At 50.6% G+C, this 27,855-nt stretch overlaps 1 protein-coding gene across 5 annotated transcripts in view; it reads left to right on the forward strand.

Annotated features, from left to right (window-relative positions):
* The window catches only part of LOC135909253 (protein FAM107B), a 206,046-nt gene that overhangs the window by 106,603 nt on the left and 71,588 nt on the right, over nucleotides 1–27,855 (forward strand). The window contains exon 1 of one of the 5 annotated variants that reach the window (XM_065441148.1): nucleotides 22,993–23,023. The exons of the other annotated variants lie outside the window; for them this stretch is intronic. Coding sequence (XP_065297220.1) covers nucleotides 23,008–23,023 — 16 coding nt within the window. The 5' untranslated portion in view covers nucleotides 22,993–23,007. Of the gene's footprint in view, nucleotides 1–22,992; nucleotides 23,024–27,855 lie in introns of those variants that run through there. 5 annotated transcript variants of the gene reach the window in all.

Genomic DNA, 27,855 nt, shown 5'->3' on the forward strand with positions numbered 1-27,855 from the left:
AAAATGTTTCATTGTTTTCAAGGAGTTTACCCGTTGTACGAGGAGACTAAATTTCTTACTATCCTTAAGTTGTGCGCGCACAAACACGCGCGTGCGTTTTCGAGATCGCGCTTGCACGTTGTGCCTTCCGGCAGTTCTTGTCCGTTACGAGAGGCCCACGCGGTGCGTGGTTCCTCTCCGTCAGCCGGGCGGCAACCGTGCGGGCCCCAAATCAGCCCGTCACGCGTCCCAAATATTTACCCGAGGCCATCGGCTAAGAGAGGGACCACACAGCGGTCCCCCTCACCCTTTCCGACGCGTTATTATACTGCACGTGCAGTGGATCTGTGCGAATCACGTGCGTGCTTTACTGCTGCCCCACGTTCTGCGAACCATGTGCGCTCTAGGACTGTTGCAGCTGCAAAAACACAGCGTGGTTCTCGCTAGTCAGGCTTAGACCTGTTTAACCGCGTCTGTCTCTCGTTGCACTAGGCATGTAACTAATAAATTTTTCGAGAGAGGCTCACGCCCGTCATGAGTGGTCTGTGGACATTGTGGCGATTGTGACGTTCTCGCACGAGAACTGTGAACGTTCCGAAATTGTACCCTAAAGCAATGCCGTCACTGTGTTCTTCGGAACACAACACGTAACCTACCGACTTGTCTTGACCCCCCTTTCTGAGAGGGTTTCTTTCCCTCGCGACAGTGATGCTCTGCAGGATAGCTAGCGGCAAGTTATGCTGTGCAACTCAGCGGTAGTGAACTGATTCTAAGAAGCGTCAGAAACCGAACAGTACATCAACGCTGCGGACGGAAGCGTGTGTGACGCTGCCCCAGTGGTCAAGCTGGCGCAACGCGTATGGTAATCTACGTGATCCGAAGAAGCTTTCGTATCAAACTCAGTGCGAAGGAGGCACAACAGATAAGCTATAAATGGGTCGCAGCAGTTGTTGCGTCAGTGACAAGAGCTAGCTGTGCAGGAAAGCTAGCTGTCGCAGAGGTACCGTTTATTATTATTATTATTATTATTATTATTATTATTATTATTATTATTATTATTATTATTATTATTATTATTATTATTATTATGTGAGCATACCCTTTAGGACGTGGTGCTGGCAGATGCCACCAAGATCGTGATTTTCTCTTTCTGTTATATCTCAACATATTAAATAGGTTTCATCTGACCGCTCCCTAGTGGACTGCCTTGTGTGCGCTATATTAGAAAAGAGAACAGATAAACGTGCACAAGCTCTCACCTTTGATATCGGCTACATTAATTAGCGTTCTGCAGCTACCACCTACCACTTACACAAACATGCAGTCATTTATATAAAACAAAGCCGATGTTAATAAATGTCGGGAATCGCGTGAAGCTCATTTTATTTTGTTTCTTTGTGTCTTCCTCGTTTTATTTCCACAGCTGTTGAGACCAATTCCATATTTACGCACTCTACGCTTCTGTGTCTCTATTTTTGTCCTCACCACAGAAACCTCAACAGACGTCCGTGATGCCCACGGCTCTGTACAACCCGCCGTCTTTTGCAGTTAAAACAAACAGAAAATAGAAACCCGTGTTCTAGAATAAAGCTTCGCATTGTGGTTTGGCGAACTTTAGTAGAGGAAACTTCGCGGAACAAGTTTCCGAACACAAAGGTTGCCTTTGCGAATACAGCCTTGCATTCGTGTGAACGAATCCGGAACCGCCCAGCCTTTTGTCCCCGCGTCAGCCATTAATTAAGCGCCCGTAGATAACTGCTAATTGTGCAACAACAGCGGCACGCTGATTCAATACGCGGCATTCGTTGTTCTAGACCGCAGAAAACCGCTTTATCGCTACACTGGCAGCAACGAGTGAGTCTTCTTTTTTTTTTTTTGCGTTCTTTCGAAGCTATAGTGCACACGTGTAGAGAGTGGCGTGCCGGATGAGCGGCGAAAAAAAGAAAAATAATGGGCTAATTAGTTTCCTCGCCACTCAAGGACAGAGAGGAGAGTTATCCTCAAAGCCTGCGTTTGGTGACCGTTTGCCCTTCAACAGGGCTGCACACAGCGCACGGGAGCCGTTGGCGAAAGCGTTGAGGTGGCCTATGCGCCTTTGAAATAGACGGTGGGCCCGCGGCGGAGCTTATCTTCGCTGAACATTCTGGAGCCGCGGAAGCGCTGCTCACCTTCTCGTAACCTGTAAGTTTCAGGTGGCCTGTACCCGTGCCGAGGAGTTTGTTTTTGTTTGCGTGCGTGCGTGCGTGCGCGCGTGCGTGCGCGCGTGCGCGTGCGTGTGTGTGCGTGTGTGTGCGTGTGTGTGCGTGTGTGTGTTTGTGTGTGTGTGTGTGTGTGTGTGTGTGTGTGTGTGTGTGTGTGTGTGTGTGTGTGTGTGTGTGTGTGTGTGTGTTTGTGTGTTTGCGTGGACCCTGTTCTCCCTTCCAAAAAAAATCCGCGCCTGTCCTGTGTGTTTTCTTCTTCGTCCAGTGTCGTTTGCGCGGTTACATGATGCATTCCAATATCGACCACCAACTAGTCCGCCTCTCCCTGTTAAATCAGTGCAATCTACCGTGCAAGAAAAATACCGGTAATTATCCCTCATGAAGATGAACGCAGTGCGGTGAGCGAATCACAGAGCTGGCACTTCCGGTCAATATTCTCCTGAGTGCGGCTCTAAGGGCGAGCGAGAAGGCATTCCAAGATTTCCGGTATTTCTGCTTCTTTCTTTTAACGATTCGGGATCAAGCTGTCGGGAGCTCGGATCTCCTCGGCGCCTCCGATTGAAAGCAGAGATTTGTGTCCATTCCAGATTTGGATGAAAAGCAGGCGCGCACGATAGTCCGGAACGTCGTCTTAAAATCGACCCCGTCTCATCATGACTAATGCACACTGGCCTGCTGCAGATGTGATTGATGGAATTTCTAGCGCCCATAGCGTGAGTACCTTTACGCGTCGTAAAGAATGTTTGGAAGTCAGTTGCTGAACTGCCCGGTCATGGCACCGACCTCTTTAGATCTGAAAAGCAGTTCCCCTCCTTTATCGGGGTTCGTAAGGTGTAAAAAAAATAAATAATAATCCTTGGAAATTGTTGCTCTGGATGCCCATATTCGTTTGCGCAAACATGATCTGTTGGCCGTTCTGTGGCTCCGGCGTATCGCCTAAGCTAGTGAAAGCCCCGCATAATCATTAATACTTGGCTGTGTGACGCGCGATGGGGGCATGGTTTCAGGTGTTTGTACACATAGGGGGTGGGGGGGGGGGGGGAGCTGCGCACCGGTTCGTTAATGTAGGCAACTACCAGCCGTACACTAATGACCGAGCAGGTCCACGACTTGTGCAGCTCCAAACCTTGTCGGAGCCGTATGCTTTGCCTCCGGTGCAGGCGTTTATTTCATCGTTAGCTCGAGAATGCGTCTCCCAGCAAACATAAAGCTGCTCGTTTAATTCAGCTGCGTGTATACGGCTGCGAAGGCCAAAAGCGCGAGGTATGCTCGCCACGTCTGCGCGGTCGCGCGTTTCGCAATATTCACGTTATTTCGCCGTCAAGGGCCCGAACGAGCACAGCTATAGGGCGTACTCATAACGCCCACGTCGGTGGCGATAAATTACTGCAGCGCTGCGGCTGTTCACTTGCATCGCGTCTCCCTCCGCGTGCGCCCTGTGGCCGCACTCTTTGTTATCGCGGAGGTGTGAAACAGACTGGCGCTGCTCTCGGCAAGCTTCTGTTAAATCGTTTGGGCAAGGCGCAAGAAGAGGCCTGCCCTCCCTCGAGTATCGCGCCCTCAGCCTTTTTAGTGCGGTCATCCATTATGTAGCGCATCCGGTATATCCCCCGCGCAAGAAATCCTCACAGAGCAACGAGAACAGAGCGTTGAACTGCGCCATTTCTCACCGTGTCAAGGTTCGTCTGGCCTGCGACGCGCTCGTTCATTTTGGGATCACGAAGCACCTGTCCGCCCTGAAACCGTTAATCAATCTGGCAAGCTGTTTCGAGCTGCTTCGGCTTCAGCCCTCGGGAAGCTGCCGTGTTATGTCATTTATAGTGAGGCACAATAAGGTCGCACGCGCCGTCGAAGTACCACTGCGCGCCGTGCGACTCCCTTGGATTTCTACTGCAGAGCGCAAGTACGGAATTGTTAGCAATAAATGAGGGCACGTTCAGCGGGCATTTAGTGTATTGCAGCAAATGTGTAATACAACACGAAATAGTGTACCCGAACGTAAATAGCATGGAACTAGTGTCTGAGGCTTCGTTCAGCGTTTTCGAATATTAGTACCTCTCGCACTACATCTTCTTGTCCACTTCCATTTTCCTTCACCTTATCATTTCTGGACTTCAAATAAATCAACAAACAATTTCCTCTCTGCTTTACTTGGCTTCGTATGATTGCAACTAAAAAAAAAAGAAAAACACACATCGGGCGTCTTTGTTCCCCTTGTAGTTCACAACTGTTCTACATATTTTGTAGCTCCAACTGTACGTAGATAAGTTGTTGATGATAGAATGTGTGCAATGAAATAGCCTTGTTGTGATGACGGCAAGTGCTTGTCAGAATTTATGAAACCATTCGTCGAGGGACAAGATATGTCGCTGGCTCTTGTCGCACATCTGACGGTTCGCAGCTTGTGAGAACGAAGAGCACTGTCCGTTTCAATCGATAACCTCAGCACAAGGCCCGTCTGTAGGTCGGCGCGCGCAGAGAATTCAAACCTTTTCGTAGAGGCTACGTTTGGACAGCGCGCACAGCGCAGGCATGCCTTCATCCTCAGTCACCAGCTTGTCGTAGCTGGTGACTGACCGCAGTATGCGAAGCCATTTTGCAGAAAGAGAAAAGAAGTTCCGATGCTTCCCAAGAAAAAAACAAAGGCAAAAGACTAGTGCAAGTGGTGCCATACCTACACAAGCTGTCTCGCAATCTGAAGAAAGTTTCTAATAGACATAATATTAATTTGGTTTTCAGTGCCCCGTGCAAGTTGTCCTCGATATGCAATCGCATGAACAAGCGCGAAAGGCACTTGTGCACCACTAATCATAAAACACGTTTCACTGAGTGCAGGAGCAATGTCATCTATCAAATACCGCTAAGCTGTGGGAAATCTTATATAGGTCAAACGGGACAGTGCTTCAATGAAAGAGCTCGTCAACACAGCACTAACCTAAAGAATGGCTATGGGAGTCATTTAGCTGAACACTGTAACAAGTGTCAATGCACCCCCTTATTTGAAAAGACTAAATTCATAGGGAAAGGAAAGAGCAAGAAGGAAAGGGAGATAATAGAGGCCTTTCATATAAGAAAGGAAGGCGATAAATGTGTGAGCACTCCCTCTCTTGCCTTGTCGGGAAAAGAAATAACATTTTTGGAAGAAAGATTAAAATGATGATTTGCAGATGTTTTTGTGAATGATGTGCGCATGCCTATGCTGATGAAAGCTATAAATGTCCGGTGATTTTCAAATAAACTTCCAGTTGGCAGTCAGCGCTTGTCTGTGGTATTTGTTTCTTTGTGTCCTCGTCTTTTTCGCGCTGTTTCACCTCAGTTCTTGTCGTAGTTCGTCGGTGCTGTTGGCGTACCCTTAGTATAGTAAAAGGGAGGTAAACACGCACTAGTGAACCTTAGCTGCATGTGCCGGTGGCTTTGTTACGAGATGTTCGCTTGTCTTGGCTTTCGCATGGCAAACGACAGGCTGTAAAAAGCTACCGGACAAGTATACCCCCCGTTAGAGAGATGGTTATATCTCGTAAAGCACCAACAGCCGCAGTATGCGACGCCCTATAGTTGTCTGCAGAAGCGCATTCGGAAAACCGTATAACCTTATCGCAGTGGCGAAAGTGCGCGGATTGCATTTGTCGCAGCGACGAAGCTCCGTCTGCGGGAGGGCGCGTGTACGGGCACTCGCGACGGAAACCAAAACCGGAAAAGTGGCGGCCCACGCGAAATGCTCTGACGTCACCATTATTTGGCTGTTCGCCTCTAGCGCCACCGCAAGCGAAGCGGCGGCGCCGCAGCTGCTGCGGCGTCCGTCGACAGCGTCGTTCGCCGCGTCTGTTTCGGAGAGCGCGTCAGAGAAACGACGATCCGTGTAGAGCGCGCCTGTGGACGCTGTGGTTTGCTTTTCAAGCGTGACAAACGTGTTCGTATCTCTTTGCCGCGTCGGACTGATACCGGTGACACGTCGAACAGATAAAGCCGTCCCAACGGGGATTACAATCATGGTGAGTGCCCGCTACTCGAGCGGCTGTATCGCGTGCTAACTGCCCGGCTCCTCTGCGCCAGGTGGGCATGGTGGTGCGGCTACCTTCTGTTGTGCCCGCTCGCCCGCTTCAGGGAGCTGCTAACGCTCGTCGTAATGTCACAGTTTTCTCACTTACGTCGCTGATAAGCGCCAACTAGTGGTAAGCTTCGCTGACATGGCTCGTGTAGCTGTGCTGCTGCGGAAAGCTTTCAGTGTCATGTGGAGGCGCTTTTGCGTTCGCGGTCATGTTGAAACGTACACCGAGCATGAGGAGCCGCACGTCGCTTGACCTTGCGGTACGACAGTCTGTACGGCGGGTTAGGATGAAACATGAGAGTCAAGAACATGAAGCGATAACCCTGTTCAGGCTGTCAGCGTTTGTCGGCGCGGTAACTCGGCATCCTGTTTTCGCATACCGCGCGCGCGTCGGTTGGCGACCTTAGATCGCGTTTCGAAACCGACTCGCCATTTTAAGGTTGTTTCTGTATGGAGATGCTTTGTGCGATTGACATATTCTGCAGTTACATCACTCAGTGTCGCTTCGTTGCATAACGGAACGCGACCTTAGCGGTTATCACAAACGTTTGTCTTTCTCTCTCACCACCTCTCATTTTCCTTCATGCTTGTCCTTGCTTGTCCATTGAACAGCTGCGCTTCGTTCTGCATTAAACACACGGGGACCAACGGTCCCGGTTCTAGCTTGCTATCAGCTGCCATGTATGCGGTTGGTCGGGATCGGAATGCCGTCGGCGTTCAGCTGTAGACGCTTTGTAAGCCTCCTTCCCCGTTTTCAGGCCAGTTAACATTTCCAGTTGCATTGTAGTTGCTGCGTGTGGAAATATCTGGAGACGTCAAGCATTTCATCTGCTCCTCATTCAACACCAGTTCAGCATCTAAACCCCAAGTTGCTATGCATTGACTGCTTGGAAACCTCCAGTTTCATTTCCCTACGCTGCTGTGATAACGGCAGCCATTTCTTTACTGTTCATTTTCACCACTGCCGACCGTAAGAGAAAAACGGAAGTAGAGCAACATCTGTTGCATGACCGTTACGCATCGACGAGCTTCCCTTGTCGGTCACTCTTGCAGAGACGGACTCTCACTTGCGACACGCGCCGCCGACACTCTTGTTCTTCAGCATCCTCTGTAATTCTTGTGACGTTATTTGCGGCCAGCCGAAACGAGCGCGACGTCCTGCGTTATGCCGCTGACGTATACGCGTTTATCATTTTCCAGCAGCGTCATGTCTTTCGAAACGTGGGCGATCTTGTGGGCGCGTCTACAAAAGGCACCGACGCACGCGTGTTTTTTCCTGAAACCTGGATGATACTCCCACGCGACGATCAATGAAGCGCATCGGGCATTCAGCTATGATAGAAGCACGTACGGCTTTTTTTTTTCCCCCTCGTTTATGTGTGCTCGGCGTGGATAAACAATATGCCTAGCTACAAGAACAGCTTCGCCGAGGCCCTTAAAGGTTTTGCAGTTACCGTGGTGTTTCGTTTAGGCGTTGATGCAGCGTGGGTCGATACACACACACCCACACGTCTCTCCGTGACCCAGCCCGAGGAGAGGTCAAGGTCGCTCGCATTTCTGTACCCCTCGCTATGGTGCTCGCTCGCCATTGCCAGCAAGGGCACAGGGGCTGCTGACCTGTCCGATCGATAGTCGCGTATAGGAAAATTTTTGCCCGCTGGTCGCTTATTCGCGACGCCCCTTTCTCCGTGCTTACGCGGCGCTCCGGGCTCCTCTAGTGGCCTGAACTCTCCGGGAGAGCTGACTGGGCACATTCTTTGTAAACCTTTAAAATCATCGACGTCGACGAATGATTCACGTGCGCTTGCTGTAATATTTCGGTCTTTTTTCCCTTTTCTTTTTCTCTCCTGCCTCCAATACGCGCTTCTCGTCGCTTCAGAATACCGGAAGATCCTCGCCGATGTCGTCATGCAGTTTTCCGGCGCTCTTCGGAGAGCTGCAGCGAATTCCTCGCCGTGTTGAACACACCTGTGCGCAAGGAGTCCGCTATTGCTCGTCCTTTCTTTCTGTTGCTTATTTGTTGCGTATTTCCTTTTGTTGCTAAATAAACAAGAGAATATTGCTTCATCCAGGTTTGTTCAATGACATTTGTTTTTTGTAGCACTCGCAGGCTGCTGGTACCGATAAAATTGAACTTCAGGTACTGCTTCAGCATGCCTAATAGTTGATCTCTCTCTCGATATAACCGGAGAAAATGTTCGTTTCTTTCTTTTTCTTTCTTTTTTTGAAGTCGTGCGGATCTATGGGTTAAACTCTGGGGCTTTACGTGGTAAAACCACGATACAATTTTAGGCGCGCCGTAGTGGTGGGCTCAGCATTACTTTTAGCAACCTGTAGTTGTTTAACGCGCACCTAAATCGAAGTAGCAGAGTGTGTTTGCATTTTGCTCTTCCCTAAATGGCAGCAGCCGCGACCGTGATCGAACCTGCGACCTCGACGCTTAGTAGTTGAACGCAGTGACAAAGCTGAGACGCCGCGGCGGGCTAAACTCGGTTTGCGGTAGTGTATAAGTTTAGCACCAGCCAACGATGAGAACCGATACTCGCAACTCGGGAAAACGAACCGCGCCAGAAGAAACCGTTCAGCTGGGCTAGGCGCGCTCTTAATAACGTTTTGTGCGTAAGCGCGATCGAGTCATCGCCTTTCTTCCGGTGTCTATAGACCATCGAAGGCTGTCAGCATCCGTCTGAACCGAGGTTCATTGACTTCGGAGCCTGCGATCCTCTTGCGCAGCGGTACCGCTGCGCGCCTTTGTCCGGAAAAACAGTAAAGGAACAGAAAAGCAGCCGTTGCGAGTTGAGGAGCAGCAGAATGACCGGACGACAAACCATCTTCTCGTTTTGCTCGTTGTGCAAGGAACATTCTTCGCGTTTTTTTTGCGCGGGTGTACTTCATTGTCGAAGCCGCGCTGCCGCCTCACGACTTGCCTCGCGGAGTAGCCCGGACGGTTCGCGGTTTTTTTTTTGTTTTTTTTTCCCCAGACCCGGCGTCGTTTAATCCGCTCGGCGTGGGCTGAATGGGTGCCGGTTGAGCATGACTGTGTTGGTGGGGGCGCCAGAAGAGGGGGGATTGCCCGGAGGTTGAGTAACACCTCCCCCACTCCCTTTCCCCTCCCACTCTCCCGCGCTGCCCGCCCGGTGGTTTCCCTGCGCGCGAGCCAAGGGATGTGAGTGCGCCACACTGGAGTCGATGCCCGCGGGCCCGTCTCCGCAGAGCCACGGATTTGAGAGGCAAGCACGATTACGCGTACGAACAACGGACGCAGGGACGTCCTTCCTTCGCCCGTTTGTTCGTCCCGCGTAACATACGTAATCGTGTCGATCCAACTATATAGCGCGTTGTTATAGTACATTTGTACGATGAGGCACGCAGACTTCATCATTGGCCGAAGTGTGGTCGTTACGTGTATTGAATCGATCATGAGACGAGTCTCTATTACTTCGGCGGCTGTACAGTTAAGTGGCATTAGTTTTTTTTCGGGCCTTGTAATGGAAACATGCACTGTTCAAAGTGAGGAGTGGCATCCGCCGCTGTGGCGTTTTGCTGCGGAGTACGAAGAGGCGGGTTCGATTCCTTACCGCGGCGGCTGCACTTCGATGGCCAGCGGAATGCGGAAGCGTTCAGGTATCGAGCGTTAGGGCCGAGTTGGTAAGGGTGAGGCAATCAATCAATCAAATCAATCGAAGGAACTTCTATTTCTCCACGAGAAATATGGAGATGAAGAAAAAGAAAAAACTGGCAAACTGCAGCTTGACAAAGCTCCGGCCCCCTTCAAAGTCCAGCAGCAAGTATTGCCGCGGTACACTTCTTAAGTATGTGTAGAGGAAGCAACTAAACATACTCATTTAAAACATATACTCCGACAGAAAATAGACAAATAACCTATAGATGCTTAATGAAGAGAAGAATGAGTTTTATCCTATCGTACAACGTGGAAATATCTCATGTGCAAGATCAATACGTATACAAAATAAAAACATCTCGCAATATTTGAGGTTGAAAAATCAGTGTCGCATCTAACAGATGAAATCGAGACAGAAATCAGACTTACCGAAGTGCGAGGCAGTGACAAGGATGAGGCTGCGCAGTTCCTTCTTCATTCGTCATTCTCGTGCCGTTATGCACTGCGCTTTATCTAAATTTCCAAGGAATCACATTTTTCCGAACGCATTCAGCTGACATGCGTAATTATTTCGAGTGGTTGCATTAAAAAAATGATTAATTTGCGAGGTCGCAAAGCCGTGTCAGTTTCCGAAAGGACGAAGCTTAGACAAATCCTTGCACTACCAATGATTCCCATGGCGGCTGTTTGAACTGTCATACTTGCAGCTCCCGGTAGGCATCAGCGCCCCCGGGTTCCATATGTGCATGGGACAGTGTCCGGCCGGGAGCTGTGTTCTTGTGGTTTAGTTTGCATTGATGCGAGACGCAGTACGATCAGTTCGCTCGCTGCTGCTGCCGCACTTCCTCGCTGTAGCGTTTTGACAGCGAGCTTCCGCGGTCATCGAGTCAGATGTGTAACGTTTGCTTGTGCGCGCTTGACACCATGCTTGTTAATTTATTTAGTGTGTCCTATGTTTACAAATTTATACGGCCGATAAAGCATCCTTACTTCGTATAGCTAGCTGTCCACTAATTTGCCATCGCAATTGATGCTTCGCCTTTCGGACGAAACTGAGACTCTTTTTTTTTTATCTCGCTGCTACCTTCCTTTCGCCCTTCAGCAACTCACCTCGAGTATATAGCATAGCCAGCCCTGTCGCTACGGGCTAACCTCTCCATATTTCATGGAAACTTTCTCGCTCTGACCTCCCCCTCTCCCCCCTCCCCCCCCCCTGGAGAGACACGAGCAGCGGTCGCGGTGTTGTGCCGCGTCGTCGCAGTCTCGTTCGCACCCCACATCGTGCGACTTCCGTCCCGCCGCCGGCCACAGCAGGCGCGCTGTGCACCGCTAGCGGCTGCTGCCGCTTTTTGAAGGGGGAGGAGGAGTGGGCCCGCCTATTGTTCGCCTCGTGAGCGGCGTCGGCCGGGCTGCCGCTGCATTGCGTGTCCGCAGTTGCGTGCAGCGGCTTTGATGGCGCGCAGCCGGTTGCCCGTCGAATTACATCAGAGCGAACCGTTAGTTCGTGCGCGTCTACTATCGCGGCTTTTATTTTCTATCCGCCCGACGTCAATTGACCCTTTCACACATGCGCGCCACGTTCGCATGTCGTACGTGGCTCATGCAGTCGACTATAGTCAAATGGGAAAAGTAGGGAGTAGTCAGGCTTCTCAGGTTGGGATAGACATCGCCGGCTAGGGTCTGAACGCAGACGATTGATTTGTAGAGCGCAAGTAGCCTACACTCCAGGACGGAGCGTAAAGATGAGTAAAAAACAACGGGAAAGCGGCGATACAGGACGGGGAAAAAAAAGGCTGTAGTATAATTGCTACCAGATAAACGTTTAAGTTAGCACAGTCGAAGGCGCCACTTCGCCGGTTGCATCGGAGAGCTCGTACATACCTTTCTCGCCGAATGTGCTGTTCTTCCGCGCAGCTGCACGCAACTGAAGCGAAACTGATGGCGAGGGGACCCCAGGCGCTGCTGCGAGTGCGTTGGCCGCTCCTCGCTCTGGGTTGTTCTTTTTTGTTTGTTTGTTGTTGTTTTACTGGAAGCAGCACGCGTCGTCAGCCTTTCGGCCGCTGCGCACGCGCCGTGTGGTGTGACGGCCGCTCACTCACTGTGCGTCTAACGGACGCCATGGCATCGTGACTGGCAGCAGTATTCGGAGCGGCGATGCCTCGGGAAGTGCATCGTATATGGCGTCTGAGGAAGCCTCCTCTGAATAGGCAAGCTTAGTAGCCCATTGAGAGAGCACCCTCGTTTGCCGCTTCACCGCTATCACTCCTCAGTGATTTTTTCTTTTTGAAGTAACAAATTGAAATGAACGCCCCCCCCCCCAGCTCTTGCACTTTTGGTGTTTGTTTCCGTAAGCGTTTCCAGAAGTAATAGGCTGCTCACGGGCCGTGGTGTTTAATTAAAAGGTCGAACAACAACAAAAAAAAGAATAGCGTAGGAGAACGGTTTCAGCTCAATTTTTAATGAGCTGAGAAATGCATAATGCGAAGATTCCCGGACGGAAGTAGTGGACGTGCTCGCGTAATTGTCTGTTCCTGTGCTCCGTCCGCGTCCTTTTGCTTTGTTGATCCAAATGTTGGAGGACACTGCAGCTCGCCCAGCGTCCCGTTTTATTGCAGTTGACCTCCCGGCTGCGTCTCCTTAGCATTATTTCTTGACTAGACTAGGTCGCGGTCAGCCTTTTGCCGAAGCAAATGTTCTGGCAGCCTGACCTGCAAACTCCCTACAGCCGAGAAAGCCACGCGAGCTCTTCTGTGCAGTACCTGAAGACGAGGCTTAATGAGTGCCCGGCTGTAGACACGCTGCCCCTTATCTCTACGGCGCGTCATTGATCTAAACTCCTGCCTTCCTTCTTTCATTCCCCCTTCCCACGTGTAGGGTAGCAAACTGGACAACCTTGTTAACCTCCCTTCTACCTCTCTCTCTCACTCTCTCTCTCTCAACTGCGTACACGTGATGCGTGAAAGTATACATGTTAAATACTGCAAAGCATTTGTGCACGGTGCACCAACATGAAATGGGACGCTAGATTCCCGCTTAAATCTGGTAGTTTATCTCGTTCCGGCGCTGAAAGAAAGAAAAATATCGGCAGACTTCATCGATTCCCCTGGCGCTGAGCTCAATTGCGGCGGCAGCAGCTAATTGTCGCAGCTGACACCGCCATCCACTCGAGAACAACCTCTTCATTACGATTCACACAGCGTCGCCCTCGTCTTCTGCAATACTTCCCTTTGTTGCTCCCGAAATGTATGCAGGGGCCGTCGCTCTCAGTCTACGGGTGAAGCGCGAAACCTTGCACAAGTTTTACCAAGCGTTGAATGTGGCGCGAAACCGGAATGTTCAACACTGTGCAGCCAATGTGCACCGATTGAGGCACACACGCCGCAGTTGCACATTCGCGTTCAGTGACCATTGATATCAAACATAATTGAAACCCTCGAGCTCGCACCACGGAGGCGCGCCGATTCCAGTGGTCTTTGGTTTCAGTAGTCTTACCCCCGTATGCAGAAATGCAACTTAAGTCGAAGCCCATGCTTGACTTGATTTAGATGACGCCTGGCGTTAACGTGCCCAAAGACGCTCACTGCGTTTTCTTCGGCGCGTTCCCGATAGGCGTCACTCAGATCAAGTCAAATATGGGCTTCAACTTAAGTTGCATTTCTGAATACGGGGGTAAGTAAGCGAGCGTGTGACATGTGGTATCGCACGTTTTCAGGAATCGGTGTTTGAACAAAATATCCATTTTATGTCAGGTGCAGTGTCTACTTTGCCGCTCATCTATAATGTCGCGCAGTGGGCGCACAGCCGCTGGACTCCACGGGGAGAGAACGCCTGTTTTGCGTAGAGCGCGCCTTGAGAAGTCGTCGTCAACGACCGCATTATAAATGAATCGTTTACGGCCGCGCTCGCGCTGTTCACGGCGCGAAAAACGCTACAGAAGCTGCCCTCTGCGGAAAGGCAAAGCGGCGCCGAGGATCCCACTGACCCCGCGAACATGAACTCAAAGAGGCCGCCTTCTCCCCAGCACCCGCCTTTCTTTCTTGTTTTTTTCGCGGTCTTGGCACCATTGCGCGTGCCGCAGCCGCCACCGTCATCTGGAGGAGCGATTAGCCCGCCGCTGCCGACGAGCGGGTGCCCCCCGCCCTCCCCTCTAGTTGACTGCTGCTGTATCGCAGAGCGCTGCCCTTTTCGTGCAGTCGTCTCGTCTCCTCGTGATCCGTGTGTGTCGTCTTGATAGTTCTGTGCACCATTGCCTCCGAGATCGGGGAGGCGCACGCTAGCCCGGATCTCGAAGGCCATGTGCGCAGTATAAGGTTTAGCAGAAAAAAATTTAGTAAACTGTAGTAATTTTTGCACAATAATGAGGCTATCTGCACCGTTAATTGCGCATACACAGAGTCCCTTGTTGTGCGGCTCCACTTCGCTCTCCGCGGCTGCGCGTTTTCATGCGGACAAACGGGAATGCTGTATTAATCAAAGATAATATTTCACATCAGCGCCGTTAAAGGATATATTGAAAACAACTTATAGAGGATATGTACTTCCTGGCTTACTGCCTTCTACAGTGATATAGCACTGTGAGTCTGTAACGTGCAGCTACAGCGTCAGCCAATCGGAAGGACATGTCCGTGCTCCGCGAGTCCCTGCGCGTCAGGGCATCGTCTGCTCAGTCGGTGCAACTTCAAGTTTTTCTCGCCGCCAGGATGCATACTTTAACTGCGAGAGAACATATATTCGCTTCGCTGTAACCGATATTGTCTCGGATCCTGAGTTTTCGTCGTAGCAATTATGCTCGTAAATATAAGGAATAGTCAACCAAATTTTGTATTCGTTATGTCCGATCGTTGGTTATATCCGCATTCGTTATGTCGAGTTCCGACTGGATAAATGCTTCTTTTCAGCACACCTTTTTCATTTAAAGCAAAGCATGAAGCTACTGTTCTCTGCTACGCCTTTCGTTACTATGCTTGCCGACTGTAATTTGGCTCTGAAAACAGGTGATTTCGTTGTTGCTTGCCTGGTGTTGCGTTTTAATGTCGTGAACCTTTGACATTTAGTCTGCGTGGGCGCTTCTTCTGGACAGGTGGTCGGCAAGCGAGACGGGGGCTTGCAAGAGAGCAGCTGCAATGGTCACGGTACTTGCAATCCAACAATACTGGTGCTCAGGGAAATATAGTGTACTGGTGTGTTTTCTTTAAAGTTTCATAACTATGATGCCGGAATGCGAACGTTAGAGCTTTGTTTACACGGAACACAGTTCCTTGTGCTTCCTGTCGTTTGTTGCGATAAACTGCTGATAAACTGATAAACGCTTTTTGGACGTCTTTTTTTTTTACCCCTGACAGCTAGGCAATACTGTACGTAACTATATAGGCCTCGTGTGTACGACCAAGGCTTTGGCTATGCTATTTCGAGTGCGTCGTCGCTTTTGCGGGCTCGCCTTTCTTGGGCTGTGTTGAAACGCCGTTGCCGAAGACAATGCTGCGGCCAAGGCGTGTGTGGGGCGCTCTGTGGGCAAACTGGCGTAGAAAGGGACTACTTTTTTTTTTTTTAATTCGCTCAACTCGGCGGCAGGAGTGGTCAGGGCTGTCTTAAGACCTACAAGGTCTCTCCTCGCCCCTATTTCGCTGGCCGTAAGTGCCACTCACGTGTTCATTCACTGTGAGGAAGACGAAGGGAAGGAGATAGGAGGGGGGAGGGGGGATAAAAGGATAGCCAGGTTTATAGCGAAGGCCGTTGTTTTCAGAGCAGTTGAACAAGGAAAGGCAATTTGCCGTCCTTGATGCTCACGAAAAAAAAAAAAGAAAGAAAATGGTGGCCTTGCCTCTTCATCCACGGACGAGCGATCTTTCGTCCCCGCCTTGACAGGTCTGGGCCCGTTTGAAGGAACAACGAAGAGCGATCTGCTTTGTTGTTTTTTCTAACTGTAGCGGAACTGTTGTGCGCTCTGCTCTGATCCGCGCTCTGCTCTGATCCGCGCGGCGTGCCACTTCGCAAACACGCCAGCCAGAAGTGCGTTTCCGTAGACGCGCGGCAGCCGCGTTTCAGTAATCGTCTGTTACGGGACTGGCTTTATAGCACTGACACTATATTTCCGTTTTTTTTTTTTGCGTTAAATGAAGCTCGTCGATATCGAAAGCATAGAAAAAGAATTGGCAATCTTCACAGTGCCGTAATAATTTGACGTACATTTTCTTTCTCTTTCTTTTTCTTTATAGACCAGCCCTAATAATTCGATATAGTAGGTTTCTTTCTTCATTTTTTTTGTCTTTATGGACCAGTTTAGGTTTTGTTTTCCTGGAGGTGTATGTCTTCACGCGGAAAGCGGTCACGTGGGAGCAGAACATGATGACGTTTCGCCGCTCGTTCCGGATCGCTCGGTGGCCTGCCATGCTGATGCTCGTTGCGCGACCCCGTGTAGCAGCATAGCAGACGACCGAGTGAGTGCCGAAACGTCACATTGTTTTGTTCGCACGTGACCACCTTCCGCATCGTGACACGTACACCTCCTTGAAAACGAAACTGGCTCGTAGAAGAGCTACTATATGTAAGTTTTTTAGCGCGTTTGGCGCATATTCCAGTATTTCTTATAGGATTCCGATGTCTAGGACCTTCACTTAACGATTAAAGAAAAAAGAAACTCGGAAAATACAGTGCCGGTTTAGCGGTAGGTGCGAGAGAGTAAATGCGTTTGTATTACGTCGCATTTCTTCGAGATCCCAGATCCATGATTTAAACTGCGTTCACCACGTTGCCAAGACTCGTTCAGGAGCTCACACGTCCACAGGACTGCTGTCAATTGCATACACGCACACGCACACGCGCACGCACGCACGCACGCACACACACACACACACACACACACACACACACACACACACACACACACACACACACACACACACACACACACACCTAAACTCTAGCTCCCATCCCCTCTCTACCACGTGACCGGCTTCCAGCACTTTGCACACGTATTTTCACTTTTGGCACTTCTATTGCTAACGCATTAAGATGCCTTATCAGGACTCCCTTTAAGACTTGCGGCTAAGTCAAGTGCGACTCGAAGCGCGCCTTCTGCATTACCGTGTCGTCTATGCCGCGTCTCGACGGGGTCACTCAAGTGGCTGCGGTGGCGGCTTCCCTCGAGGGGACCGATCCCGTTTCGCGTGCAGGTCGTCGTCATCGGCGGGCCTATTTATAGGGGCATTCATTGGGTCAGGCTCGCGTATAGCCGTCGGGCGTCGAGGAGGAGGAGGAAAGGGACTCGGTCCCCCGCCGGAACACGCCCTGCCCGCAGCGTGGTGTATAGGACGCACGTATGGAAGCACCCAGCATGCGGTGCTGCGCCTTCCGTAATGCCTTCGTGACACGCTCGGCCGGAAGACCTCTCCGCCGCCGCTGGGTTTTGTCTTGGCCGTTGTAGTTCCTTTTGCTCTTTTCGTTTGTCTTGTCTGAGCCGCGGCGACGGGTGGCCGGCTCGAGTGATGACTGACCACTCGTCGATTGGCGGCGGGCCCGTGGCGTCACCGACCTGTGCAGTTGTATTGAGTATATGCACGATTGCGTGCGGGAGGGACACGAGGCATGTTGCAAGACCGCCAATTGGCGGCCGAAGTTAAGTGCGCTGGGGGACGGGAACATACAAACGGCCGGAAGCACCTGACGACCTCAGTAGTACCAGAGTCCTTCGATGTCTTTAATTTAAGCATTGGAGGACTCTCCTAGTATGAACGGAACGGAGACATTTGCTGTGCCAGGGCTTCGAGGTAGTACCTGCATGTGTACCTGCAGTAATACCTCCACTGAGAACTGTTTTTTTTATTTAATATGGCGCCGAGATTGGTCACCACGACGACGCACAAATGCAAAGCGACGCGCTTTCACATTAAAACTTTTGCTTTTTCTCGCCTCAAATTCTACCGCCAGAGATCCGCGCTCGCCTCGCAGCCTGATCCAGCGCACCTTGGAAATCTACACACTTGCTCACTATATCCCGCAGCCAAACGGGGATGCGACCGCCAGAATTTTCGGAGCACGGAATTTGTAATGTAGTCAGAATTCCTCACTGCATGCTTCGTCACCTTGCCTGACATTCGGGTGTGCGATGTTTTTGGTCATAAGGTGACCCTGGTCCGCCTTGATATATGAAAACGATTCGATCGCAGATGAAGTGACGGCGGCTATGCGTATTTCTTTGCCGGCTCTTGTATACTCCGAAACTTACTGTGGTCGACATTACGTGAGCAAATGGTCTTTTTCCGTTTACGTTGGTTTTGTTAACTTGCCAAGGTTGAGGACTGGGCGTGTTGGTATAGCATATTAGAGGCTTGATTGCGCAACATTTGGACGAGGCACACAGTAGAGAAACACACATCACAGAGCGCCTGTGGTGTGTGTTTCTCTTCTTTGTGTGTCGTGCAAATGTTGCGCAATGAAGCCTCTAAAAAAAGTTGTCGTTAAGTTTATTTTTGTGAGTATGGCGTTTTTAGAACTGTGGTCAGTTTGTGGGCGCATCGGCTATTGTTGCCACCGACGGCGCAAGTTGGGATATTGAATGCGCGGAAGAAGACGCGGCTGAGAAGATTATACTCGACTAGGGCTTGTAAATGTCGCGTTGTATGTTTCCGACGTCGGTCTCCCACACGGACGCATCTCTTTCCGATAGGACCCACCCTGCACCGCTCCCTTCCGCCATTTTTTTTTTTGCCTCATCAATAAATGTTTATTCCTCCTCCTCCACGTATATAACTGCCATGCTATTATTTCCTGATGAGGTGGTGGCATTCGCTTCCGATGGCGATTCAACGTGCACGAAGAGTTGAGCGTGAAATTTGGATGCATTGATCGAGATCCCAGAGTCCACGTGAACATAATAATAATAATAATAATAATAATAATAATAATAATAATAATAATAATAATAATAATAATAATAATATCAGAAGCTGCTACGAGTACCCGACCAAACATGACTGAGTGTGAATCGTAAGTCGCATAAAGGGAACCCAAGAATATAGGTTTTCGGAACCCAAGAAACCCGGATTTCATAGCATTTCTGTCGCGCATCGTGAATGTACAGCGCTTGATACGCGGTCCGACTTTCTCATTTGTCCCACAGCGTTCTACGCGGGCCAGCGCTATTCTGCTTTCATAAAGTAAATAAAAAAAATTGTATACAGTCGGCGCCCAGCTCGAAATCAACGGCACGTACGATCAACGGCGCGCACTTTTGCTCCCATCTCGCGCATCTGTATGTGCGTGCTCTCGGCGCCGTACCCTCGTCAACCGTTCCAGTGAATTAATTAACGCCGTTCTCCTTGTTCGGGCAGAGCGCGGCGTTTCTGCAGGTGTCCGTAATCTGTAGGCAGCACAGGCGGGCGTCGTCGGCGGTGTGTGTGTCTCTCTCATTTATCAGCTGCGCCGGGACACACAGCGGCACGACCGTAGCCGGCTAATCGCCCCCGCCGATCTCCGACGACGACAAGAGGGCCACTATAACGGTATAACGGGCACCTCTCTCTCTCTCTCTCTCTTTCTCTCTCGTTTCCGGAACCCCCCTCCCCCTCCCTTTTTCGAAGCGCGGTCGGCCGATAGTAGGGTGCGCACGCCGGTACTTCCTCCTCGTGTACGGCGACGCTTTTTTGTCATCGGCTCACTGCTATTTTGCACGTACCGCTTTCTTTCTCGCCTACCGCGTTTTCTCCGACCGAAGCCATTTCCCTTCATACCCACAAGTGATGCCTCGAAAGTTAGTACTTATCAAGCTGTGAACTGTGAAGTACTAGATTCCTATAGAGACTTAATGCAGAACGCTCCGAAGTCGTGTGTGGAACTTGAGTCGGGGACTACAGGTAAACTGTACTGTCGCCCTTATCGCGTTCATTGTGCTGCGGCTCACTGGAAATGTCACTTTGACTTCGCGTCGCCTTTCGGGTTGCACCTCCTTCTGCGTGCGTTAATGACCGTACCTGTTTGTGTGCGAGAACGGCGGCATGAGAAATACAGATTCGCCATGGCATCTGCATGAACCACGAAACCAGAGTTAAAGTGGAATGGGAGGGGGGGATAGCAATTTCGCGTTTAATTACGTTCGCGTTCTATCTATCTATCTATCTATCTATCTATCTATCTATCTATCTATCTATCTATCTATCTATCTATCTATCTATCTATCTATCTATCTATCTATCTATCTATCTATCTATCTATCTATCTATCTAATCTAATCTAATCTTTGGACTCCTCATTCCTGAGAATTTGGGCGTAGCTTTTATTCAGTGGCTGATTACATTCGAGAATGTGCGGTACATCCGAGCACCCTTACGATCGCGCGAGTGTCGACAAGTGCCGGCGTGCGTGCGAGCGCGGTGGTGCTTGCTCTCCGTGGAAAAAGGTGCCCAGGCCAATCGTTCGTCCCTCTTCGCTCCATTATTTAGCCGTGTCCTGTGCGACGACGCCGCACCGTTAAGCGGGCCACATGGGGATGTGTATCGCGGCAGTGTGGCTCCGAGCTATACGGAAGCGCGCGTTGACTCTGCCGACCGAGGTGTGGCCGGGGCTGCTTCTCTTTCTTTATCTCTGCGCGTTATGGAGCGCTCGATGGCGGCGATTTTTATTGTCGGTCCTGTGAGGGAGAGCACTTTGCCGGTCCTGAACCTCCTCCGCGGCATTCTTCTCCCGCCTCTTGCTCACACTTCTTGCGGAGAAGCCGCGCTGGTTATGCAAGTTGTGTTGCTTAATCGCGGACAGCCGGAATTGCGTGCTGCAGTGTGGACTTGCCTGTCCCTGCCGGAAGTTAGTTCGGGTGGGGCGTAATGTCTCAATCCGTCACTATTCCGTGTCGCGTTGCAACAAGCTTGAAGCTCTTTTTTTGTGAGCTTACGACTTGGGTCGAGAGAGAGAGAGGCGTATGGTTCAGAGCGTTAAATCATCCTATGGGAGCCGTTACGCTTCCCAAGCAAGATAACTAGTTGTAAGAAACGAAAAAAAGGTGTAGGAGAGAGAGAAAAAGAAGATACAGGTTATGACACGCGCGCAGGTGTGAGATAGAGAAACATCTGTTGTCACGCCAATTTCGGGCGCTGAGTTGTGGCTGGTCGCCTAAGATACCTCGTTCAACGCGTCTTTAACGCGCTGAATGATGAGCGCCGGCTGTATATAGCGTATTGGTCAGATCGCATGGTGGGGTGGAGCAAGCTGTCCCGTCCTTTATGGCGGCTATAGAGGTTTTGGGAAAGGGTGGTGACTAGCTTGTGCTTGAATGTGGAGTCTTTGTCGTACGCAGCAGCGCTCCTATACGGGAGAGGAGCTTCGATTCCTTTGACGGAACCTGAATGAATTTCAAAATGTCCAATAGCGTTGCTCACGTCCGCCAAACGTCTGACAAGAACCCTCTCGTAAACCTATACTTTGAAACGATGCGCGAGACAGAGAACCGCCGGCAATTCTTTGTTGCAGATGCTCTCGACGATGTCGGTCTTGCGGCATTTCATTTCGAGCAACGCCTGGAGAGGTTACATGCTCCAAGAGGCTATAGTCCACATTTTCCTCTCGCCGACCTATGCGGCCCGGCCCGGCCATTATCTCATCCCGCCAGCAGGTGGCATTCGTTACTTCCGCACACTAAGGTCTGAAGGCTGCCGATACCGTTTGCACTAAAAACCTCCATTGCGCTTCAGAAAGAGCTCTAGCCCTAAGTTAGTTGGGTCGTCTTTAAAAACTGGTTGTTTTTATATCAAATGAGACTGACCTCGCTGAGCCAAGTGCCCTCGTTGAGATGGACCGTTGCGCCTGGTTCGAAGATGAGCTTTTTTTTATTGCGGTGATATGAGCGTTGGCAGTTCAGCGTTGGCTCATTTGTACTCATGTCTGGTTGCTCAGATGTACAGACGTGTATAGAGGCCATGAGTGAATTGGCGACCCATATGGCAACAAGCGCGGAGCGCAAGGCGAGATCGAATGAACGTAACGGAACACAACTGGGAGCCCGCTGGCTTCTCTTATTGATTGCCTCTGAGGCGGCGCATGAGAGTTCGACAGAGTAAGAAAACAAAAAAAAAATGGCTCTGTAGCTTAGGGAAGGGTGCCTGATCAGTTTCCGGCCACAGCTCGGATCACTGTATACACGTGCGCCGGCATCTCGGCCCGTAGTTCGAGCTTTCGTTCCCTTTCATCGCCGTTGCCAATGGCAGATCCAGGATTGCGCCAAGTGACCCCGTCCTTTTACCGCTTAACACGGTGCTGCTTGAGTCCTATCGCAAATAATGACACATCGAGCGTAGGTACTTGATGTTCTTTTCCCCCGAGGTTCCCCACCGTAAAGTAGCAGTGATAAAATTATCAGAAAGAGAGGAAAAGAAAAAAAATCATTTTTAGTGTTTAGTGTTCTGTATGAAATCAGCGCTGTATCTATATTCTCTCTTGCCGCCAAGTGTCTGGCATTGTGAAATGGCGTTTGTGTTCTGTGATGTCTCATCCCTGTCATTTCTCATAGCTACTCCGGCTTATACAGGGCCTCACCGAAGGCCTAGAGAGCTGCACTCTGTACGCAAGAAAACAAACAGCGCTGCAGTTCGCGTATGGGACTTCAGCGCCGTCTGTCCTCCGCTCGCGTTTTGCGGCAGTAAGGAAGTGATTAACCAAAGCAACATTTATATGTATTGTCTCGTTGACCTACATTAAGCGTGCGGACAAAACGTTCAGTCTCCCGCTTTCTGTTCCGCTTAAACGTCCACGCATGCAAGGCCCGGCATCTGCGTCGCACCCCCGACTCGCATGCAGCAGCTGCCTTCTTGAGGACAATGCACGTGGAATTGTGCGCACTGCAGATGTCGCGCCGGCGCTGGCGTGCATGCTCTCTCTCTCTCTCTCCAGGAGCACCGTCCGCTCCGCCATTGACATTTCGTTCGAAAGGACAGCCAGGGGCAGCAGAAGGCTGCCATCTCTGCGCATATACGTCATAAAAAATGAGGTTTTTGACTTCACTGCGCATTCCTTCTTGACTGCCGTGTCTGTGGCTGCGAGCGAATTCGCATCCACAGAAGCCGCGTGGCGCCATTTCGTTCCAGCGGCTGGCAGGTAAAAGAACGGTTGGCGCTCGTGCAGCGAGCTGTAGCTGACGCGCAACAGTGTCGAAGGCCAGCACATTGGACAAGGTGATGACCCGTAGACCAGGTGCGTATGCGCACGCATAGTCCGGACAGTGAAACGCAGGAACGCGCGGGCACGATTTTGGGTGTATACTTGCTTTCGGCGTCCGAATCGCGCTGATGCAGTCATCTCGTGCCGTGCACGACCTTGCGTAAGCTGTGCTTTTTTTTTTTAAGGTAAAGCGATGATGCCATGTAACCTTTGGATGCAGTCTATCGAAGCTAACTTATTTGACCTGTAGAGCAAGCGGTTTTAAATAGCGGGCGAACGACTGCCATCGGTATCGCTGCTTCGCAGTTTGTATAACGGGTTCGAAATGGTGTCTCTCAGCTAATCATAACGCGGATAAAATTATCATGTAGCTCTGCGTTACGGAAGCTTTAGTATGGAAATATTTTGCGCATATGGGAAACATATCACCGCGATCTCACCATCTAGGGCTTTGATGGACACTGATAAGAACATTGAAGTATTAGTCATATGGCCACACCCATGGGACAAATCCATGGAGGAAGCGAATATGTTGTATAGGACGGGGCTTTAGGTCACACGCCAGCTTTCGCAAGCCGACTCTCCGTGCAGTCAACCTCTGTTTCTCTCTCAAAAAGTCGGCCCAAAACACGCGTGACCTTGCTCGGCGAACTCGGCCCAGTGTGCTTGGTTTCCGGTAGGCTTTAAATAGCATATGCGCACTTGCTCTGGTTTTTGGCGAACCACAGAGTATGTTTTCTCGCGATATGCTTGTGGAGCTTCGGTCGCTTATTTCAATGTGTACATTTATCGTCTTCGTTTCTACGTGCGAATGAATGAATGAAGGAAGGAAGGAAGCTATTTGGAACGACACTTCGTCCGTTCCGTCAGCCGCTTAAAATGCGCCAGCCACATGTTGCTGTCGCCCCCGTTGCCTTTTCCGAAGAGCGTGCATCGAGTGCCGTGGTCGAAATCACTAACTTACCGCGGCATGTATGGATCACCTGTTGGGCTGACTCTCTTGGCTTCAGTTGTGTTGCGCTGGGCGCCCTAAAAGTTATTTCCTTCCTCCAAGGGAGAACCTAAACAAGGAGCACCAGTTAACGTATAGCTACTTGTGATGATACTGATGATAAATTCACTGATGCAGCTTAGGGCGTATATTATAGTGGCACGAAATTCCCGTGATCGATGATAGGATTTGTGGTGAACTCGGAAAGTGTCGTCGTTTGCTTATTTGCCGCCCCCCAACGACTGCGTTCAGCGACCTTGTCTCCGTGGGTCAAAGGCCGCACAAAGGATTCGAAACTCTCTCTCTCTCTCTCTCTCTCTGTTTTCTGCCGCACCCTTACCGAAAATAGCTCGTGTAGTTTTGAGGTAGCTGCGAGCGCCACAGCTGCGACTGCGCTCTGTATGTACCGTCGGAAATGCGAGTTCGCGTGCCTGGTGAGACGGTGGATAAATGCACGTGCGGCCTCGCGAAAACAAAACAAAACAAAAAAAGTTCGCGGGCTCCTTTTTTTCATAAATCGCGGAACTGGGCGACGCCCACGTCTTTCCTGCTGCCATATAGCGATGGCTGCGGCGGCCGGCCATGTGTACAGCTCTGTTTAAAATCGTGCAGCGTTCTGAAAGTTACACAGATTTCGTCGCATGCGCTTCAGGGGCTATACCTATACATGTAGACTTGAGAAGAGTCGTTCGGGCGTAAAGACTGCTCGTAACTAGTCCGCGCGCGCTCGCCGTCGCAGCAGCGCATGGCTTTTCGTGTAGGGTGACCATGCATCGTGTGTGGGTCATCGCTATAGTTTTCCTATGCGTTCTGACGGCCTTGTGAACTCGCAACCCCCATGCTTGGGTGAGGCCAGCGCTAGCTCTCGTCGCGTTGCACGTTTTTATTATTTTTAACCGACAGCGAGGTTACGGTGATCGTCGAGGGCGCGCGAGGTTACATGCGTCTCGGCGCACTGCGCATGCGGCATGCGGACGATGCGGGCCCGAATCGCAGGCGCCTCCTGCTTTGCCTGCCTCGCAGTCTCGCTGCTGCAAAGACGCGCGCCGCCCAATTACGTATGCAAGCGGGACGACGCGGAAAACTAGCGCGACGCTGCGCGCCGCACCGTGCTGCATGTAATGCCCTGCGTGGCGTGTGTATGCTTACCGGCGCGAGCCTCTCGACGCCTCTCCTTTATCGCCTGTTTTACCCGCGACTCTGTTCTTTTTATTTCTCGCTTCTTTTCACGCTTATAGTTATCGGTTTTTCGCTATCCGGCTGGAGCAAAAGAATTAATGCAAACACGAAGGAAGAGGGTTGCGAGTTCTTGCCTGCGGTGCATGTTCTTCCGTGGTGCAAACCGAGAAGGAGCGCGGCGCTGCAAGTTTATGGTAATGCAAATCGAATTGGCCGCGGCATATAGCGCGACCTGTTGCTCTCAGACGGCGTGTGTGACGTTACTAAAGGCTCAGCGCACTAACAGGCGGCGAGCGTGTGTAATAGTGCGCCGAAGTTTGGGGCCGGGATGAATAGGCTTTCTTGTTGCACGTTCGAGCGCAGGAGCCTGGTGTGTACGTGCTATGCCAATGATACGCGTGGCGGTTGTTTCGGGGACGAGTGGTTGATACAGAGCTCGTAAGCGTAATTTTAATAGTCGTTTACGCTTCTAAGTGAGGCTAATAGATAAGGTGCCGCAACTTATTAGTGCGAGTTCGAACACAGCGCGCTGGTATAATTTAAAATCGGAGGTCGTTCTTTCGCAACTGTCCATTTCGGAAGAGAAAGAAAGAAGTTTAATGACACGAAATGCCGAGAGGTCGGCCTGAGGTATATTCCTCTAGCCAGCTACTCGGCATTGGGGGAAGGGGAAGAGGGAAAGAAAGAGGGAAGAAAGAGGTGCATGATGGGTGACGATGACGATAGAATGAAGATGTAGAACATATGGCAAGCAGTTTGGCATGCTCAGTCTGCAGTCCAGGCCCGTAATTTTCAAAAAGTTCAGTAATGCCTTGATGGCCTTGAAACTCGACTGAGCGTCTGGCCAAGAGCCTAAAATAACATCCTCCGACAACGGTGCGCAGTCGAGACGCGTAAGGTCCTTGACCAACCTATCACGCTCTTCCACAAACTTAGGGCAGTCACAAAGCACATGACCTATCGTCTCAGTCACATTGCACACCTCACAGTGTGGAGACTCGGTGCGTCGCATGAGGTGCACGTATCCGCGCGTAAACGCTACCCCCAGCCTTAGTCTGTGCAGAAGACTGGCACAGCTTCGTTGAATTTTTGGTGGTAGCCTAAAATTCATGGTGGGGTCCAATCTCTGGAGTCGCCTGTGGCGATTATCCGGATTGTCCCAGTGCCTTGCTGTCAATTTTCGGATGACACTGGAGAGGAGACAGTTGGCGTCCGCTCTTGAGAAAGGAATTGAAAGCAGCGACTCTCGTTCTTCGAGTGCTTTCTTCGCTTCGGCGTCGGCCAGTTCGTTGCCCTGTATACCACAGTGACTAGGGATCCACTGAAATGTGATGTGGTGGCCGTTTTCTTGCGCTAAAGTGTAGAGCTCGGCAGTTTGAAGAGCCAACACTCTATAAGCGCTTTCTTTCAACACCACTCTAAGTAGTTGGAGCCGATTTTGCGTCACTGAAAACTGTCCATATTTGAGGAGGCTGTCGCACAATATATTGAACGGCCTCTCTTATTGCCACTAATTCCGTAGATGTTGTAGTCGTCTTGTTATGCAGACGAAACCGTCGAATGACTTGATGCGCAGGCACGACGAAAGCCGCACCAGACGCATACGACGAGACCGAGCCGTCTGTATACACGCTCACCGAGGAGTCATATTCTTTCGACATATATTCAAGTGATAAATGTCTGAGGCCGACGGTAGGTATTCGCGATTTTTTAGAAATTCCGGGAATAGATAGACGTACCGGTAATTTGGACATTACCCATGGGGGCATATGTGGAAGGTCAGCCGGGGCAAAGTATGCTGGTATGGCAGATGCTTGGCATTTAACGGCTCTTGAAAAAGTGGAGTCCGGCCGTATATCGGGTAGTTTCGATAAGGGATGACGTCCATGACGGCAAAGCAATCGCAGGAATACTCGGAAGAGGTTCGCATCGTAGATAGACAGGTAAAAAGGGTGACGCGAGCCTCCTCAATTGTTCCGTAGGTTGAGGTGCAACGTGGAACACCGAGACATGTTTTCAGCATCTGCGCCTGGGCACTTTCCAGCGTACGCAAACATGACGGGCTCATACTTGATAAAACTGGCAGGCTATACCGAATGTATCCGACGTAGAGAGCCTGGTACAGCCGGAGTAGCGAATGCTCAGATGGACCCCATTTCATACCGGCCAGAAAGCGAAAAACGTGAGCAAGCCCAGTTAATTTTTTCTTTAACATTGCCACATGTTTCGACCATGAAACACCGCGGTCAATGACAACGCCGAGGTATTTGTGGTGGGTGACATATGGGATGGCATTTCCATTGATCATAATTGGATACCAACACATAAGCTTCCGTGTGAACGCTATCGCAGCGCACTTGTCTGGGGCCAGTTGCAGTCCTTGGCACTGCAGGTACTGAGACGTTAAAGAAACAGCTCGCTGCAATCTGGCACGAATTTGTGGTCGCGTGACTGCGGATGCCCATATGCATATGTCGTCTGCGTAGGTACTGATGCGTACTGTATCAGGAATTATTTCCGCAAGGCCAATGAGGGCAACATTGAAAAGAGTCGGGCTGAGAACTCCTCCTTGAGGCACTCCACGGACCACAGCGTGTCTTGTCGTTTCGCCAGCATTCGTGGACATGAAGACTGTACGACCATCTAGGTAATTTGCAATCCACATGTAGAGACGGCCGCCGATGCCTAAATTACT

The sequence above is a fragment of the Dermacentor albipictus genome, chromosome 5 (genome assembly GCF_038994185.2).
Source record: "Dermacentor albipictus isolate Rhodes 1998 colony chromosome 5, USDA_Dalb.pri_finalv2, whole genome shotgun sequence".
NCBI lineage: Eukaryota > Metazoa > Arthropoda > Arachnida > Ixodida > Ixodidae > Dermacentor > Dermacentor albipictus.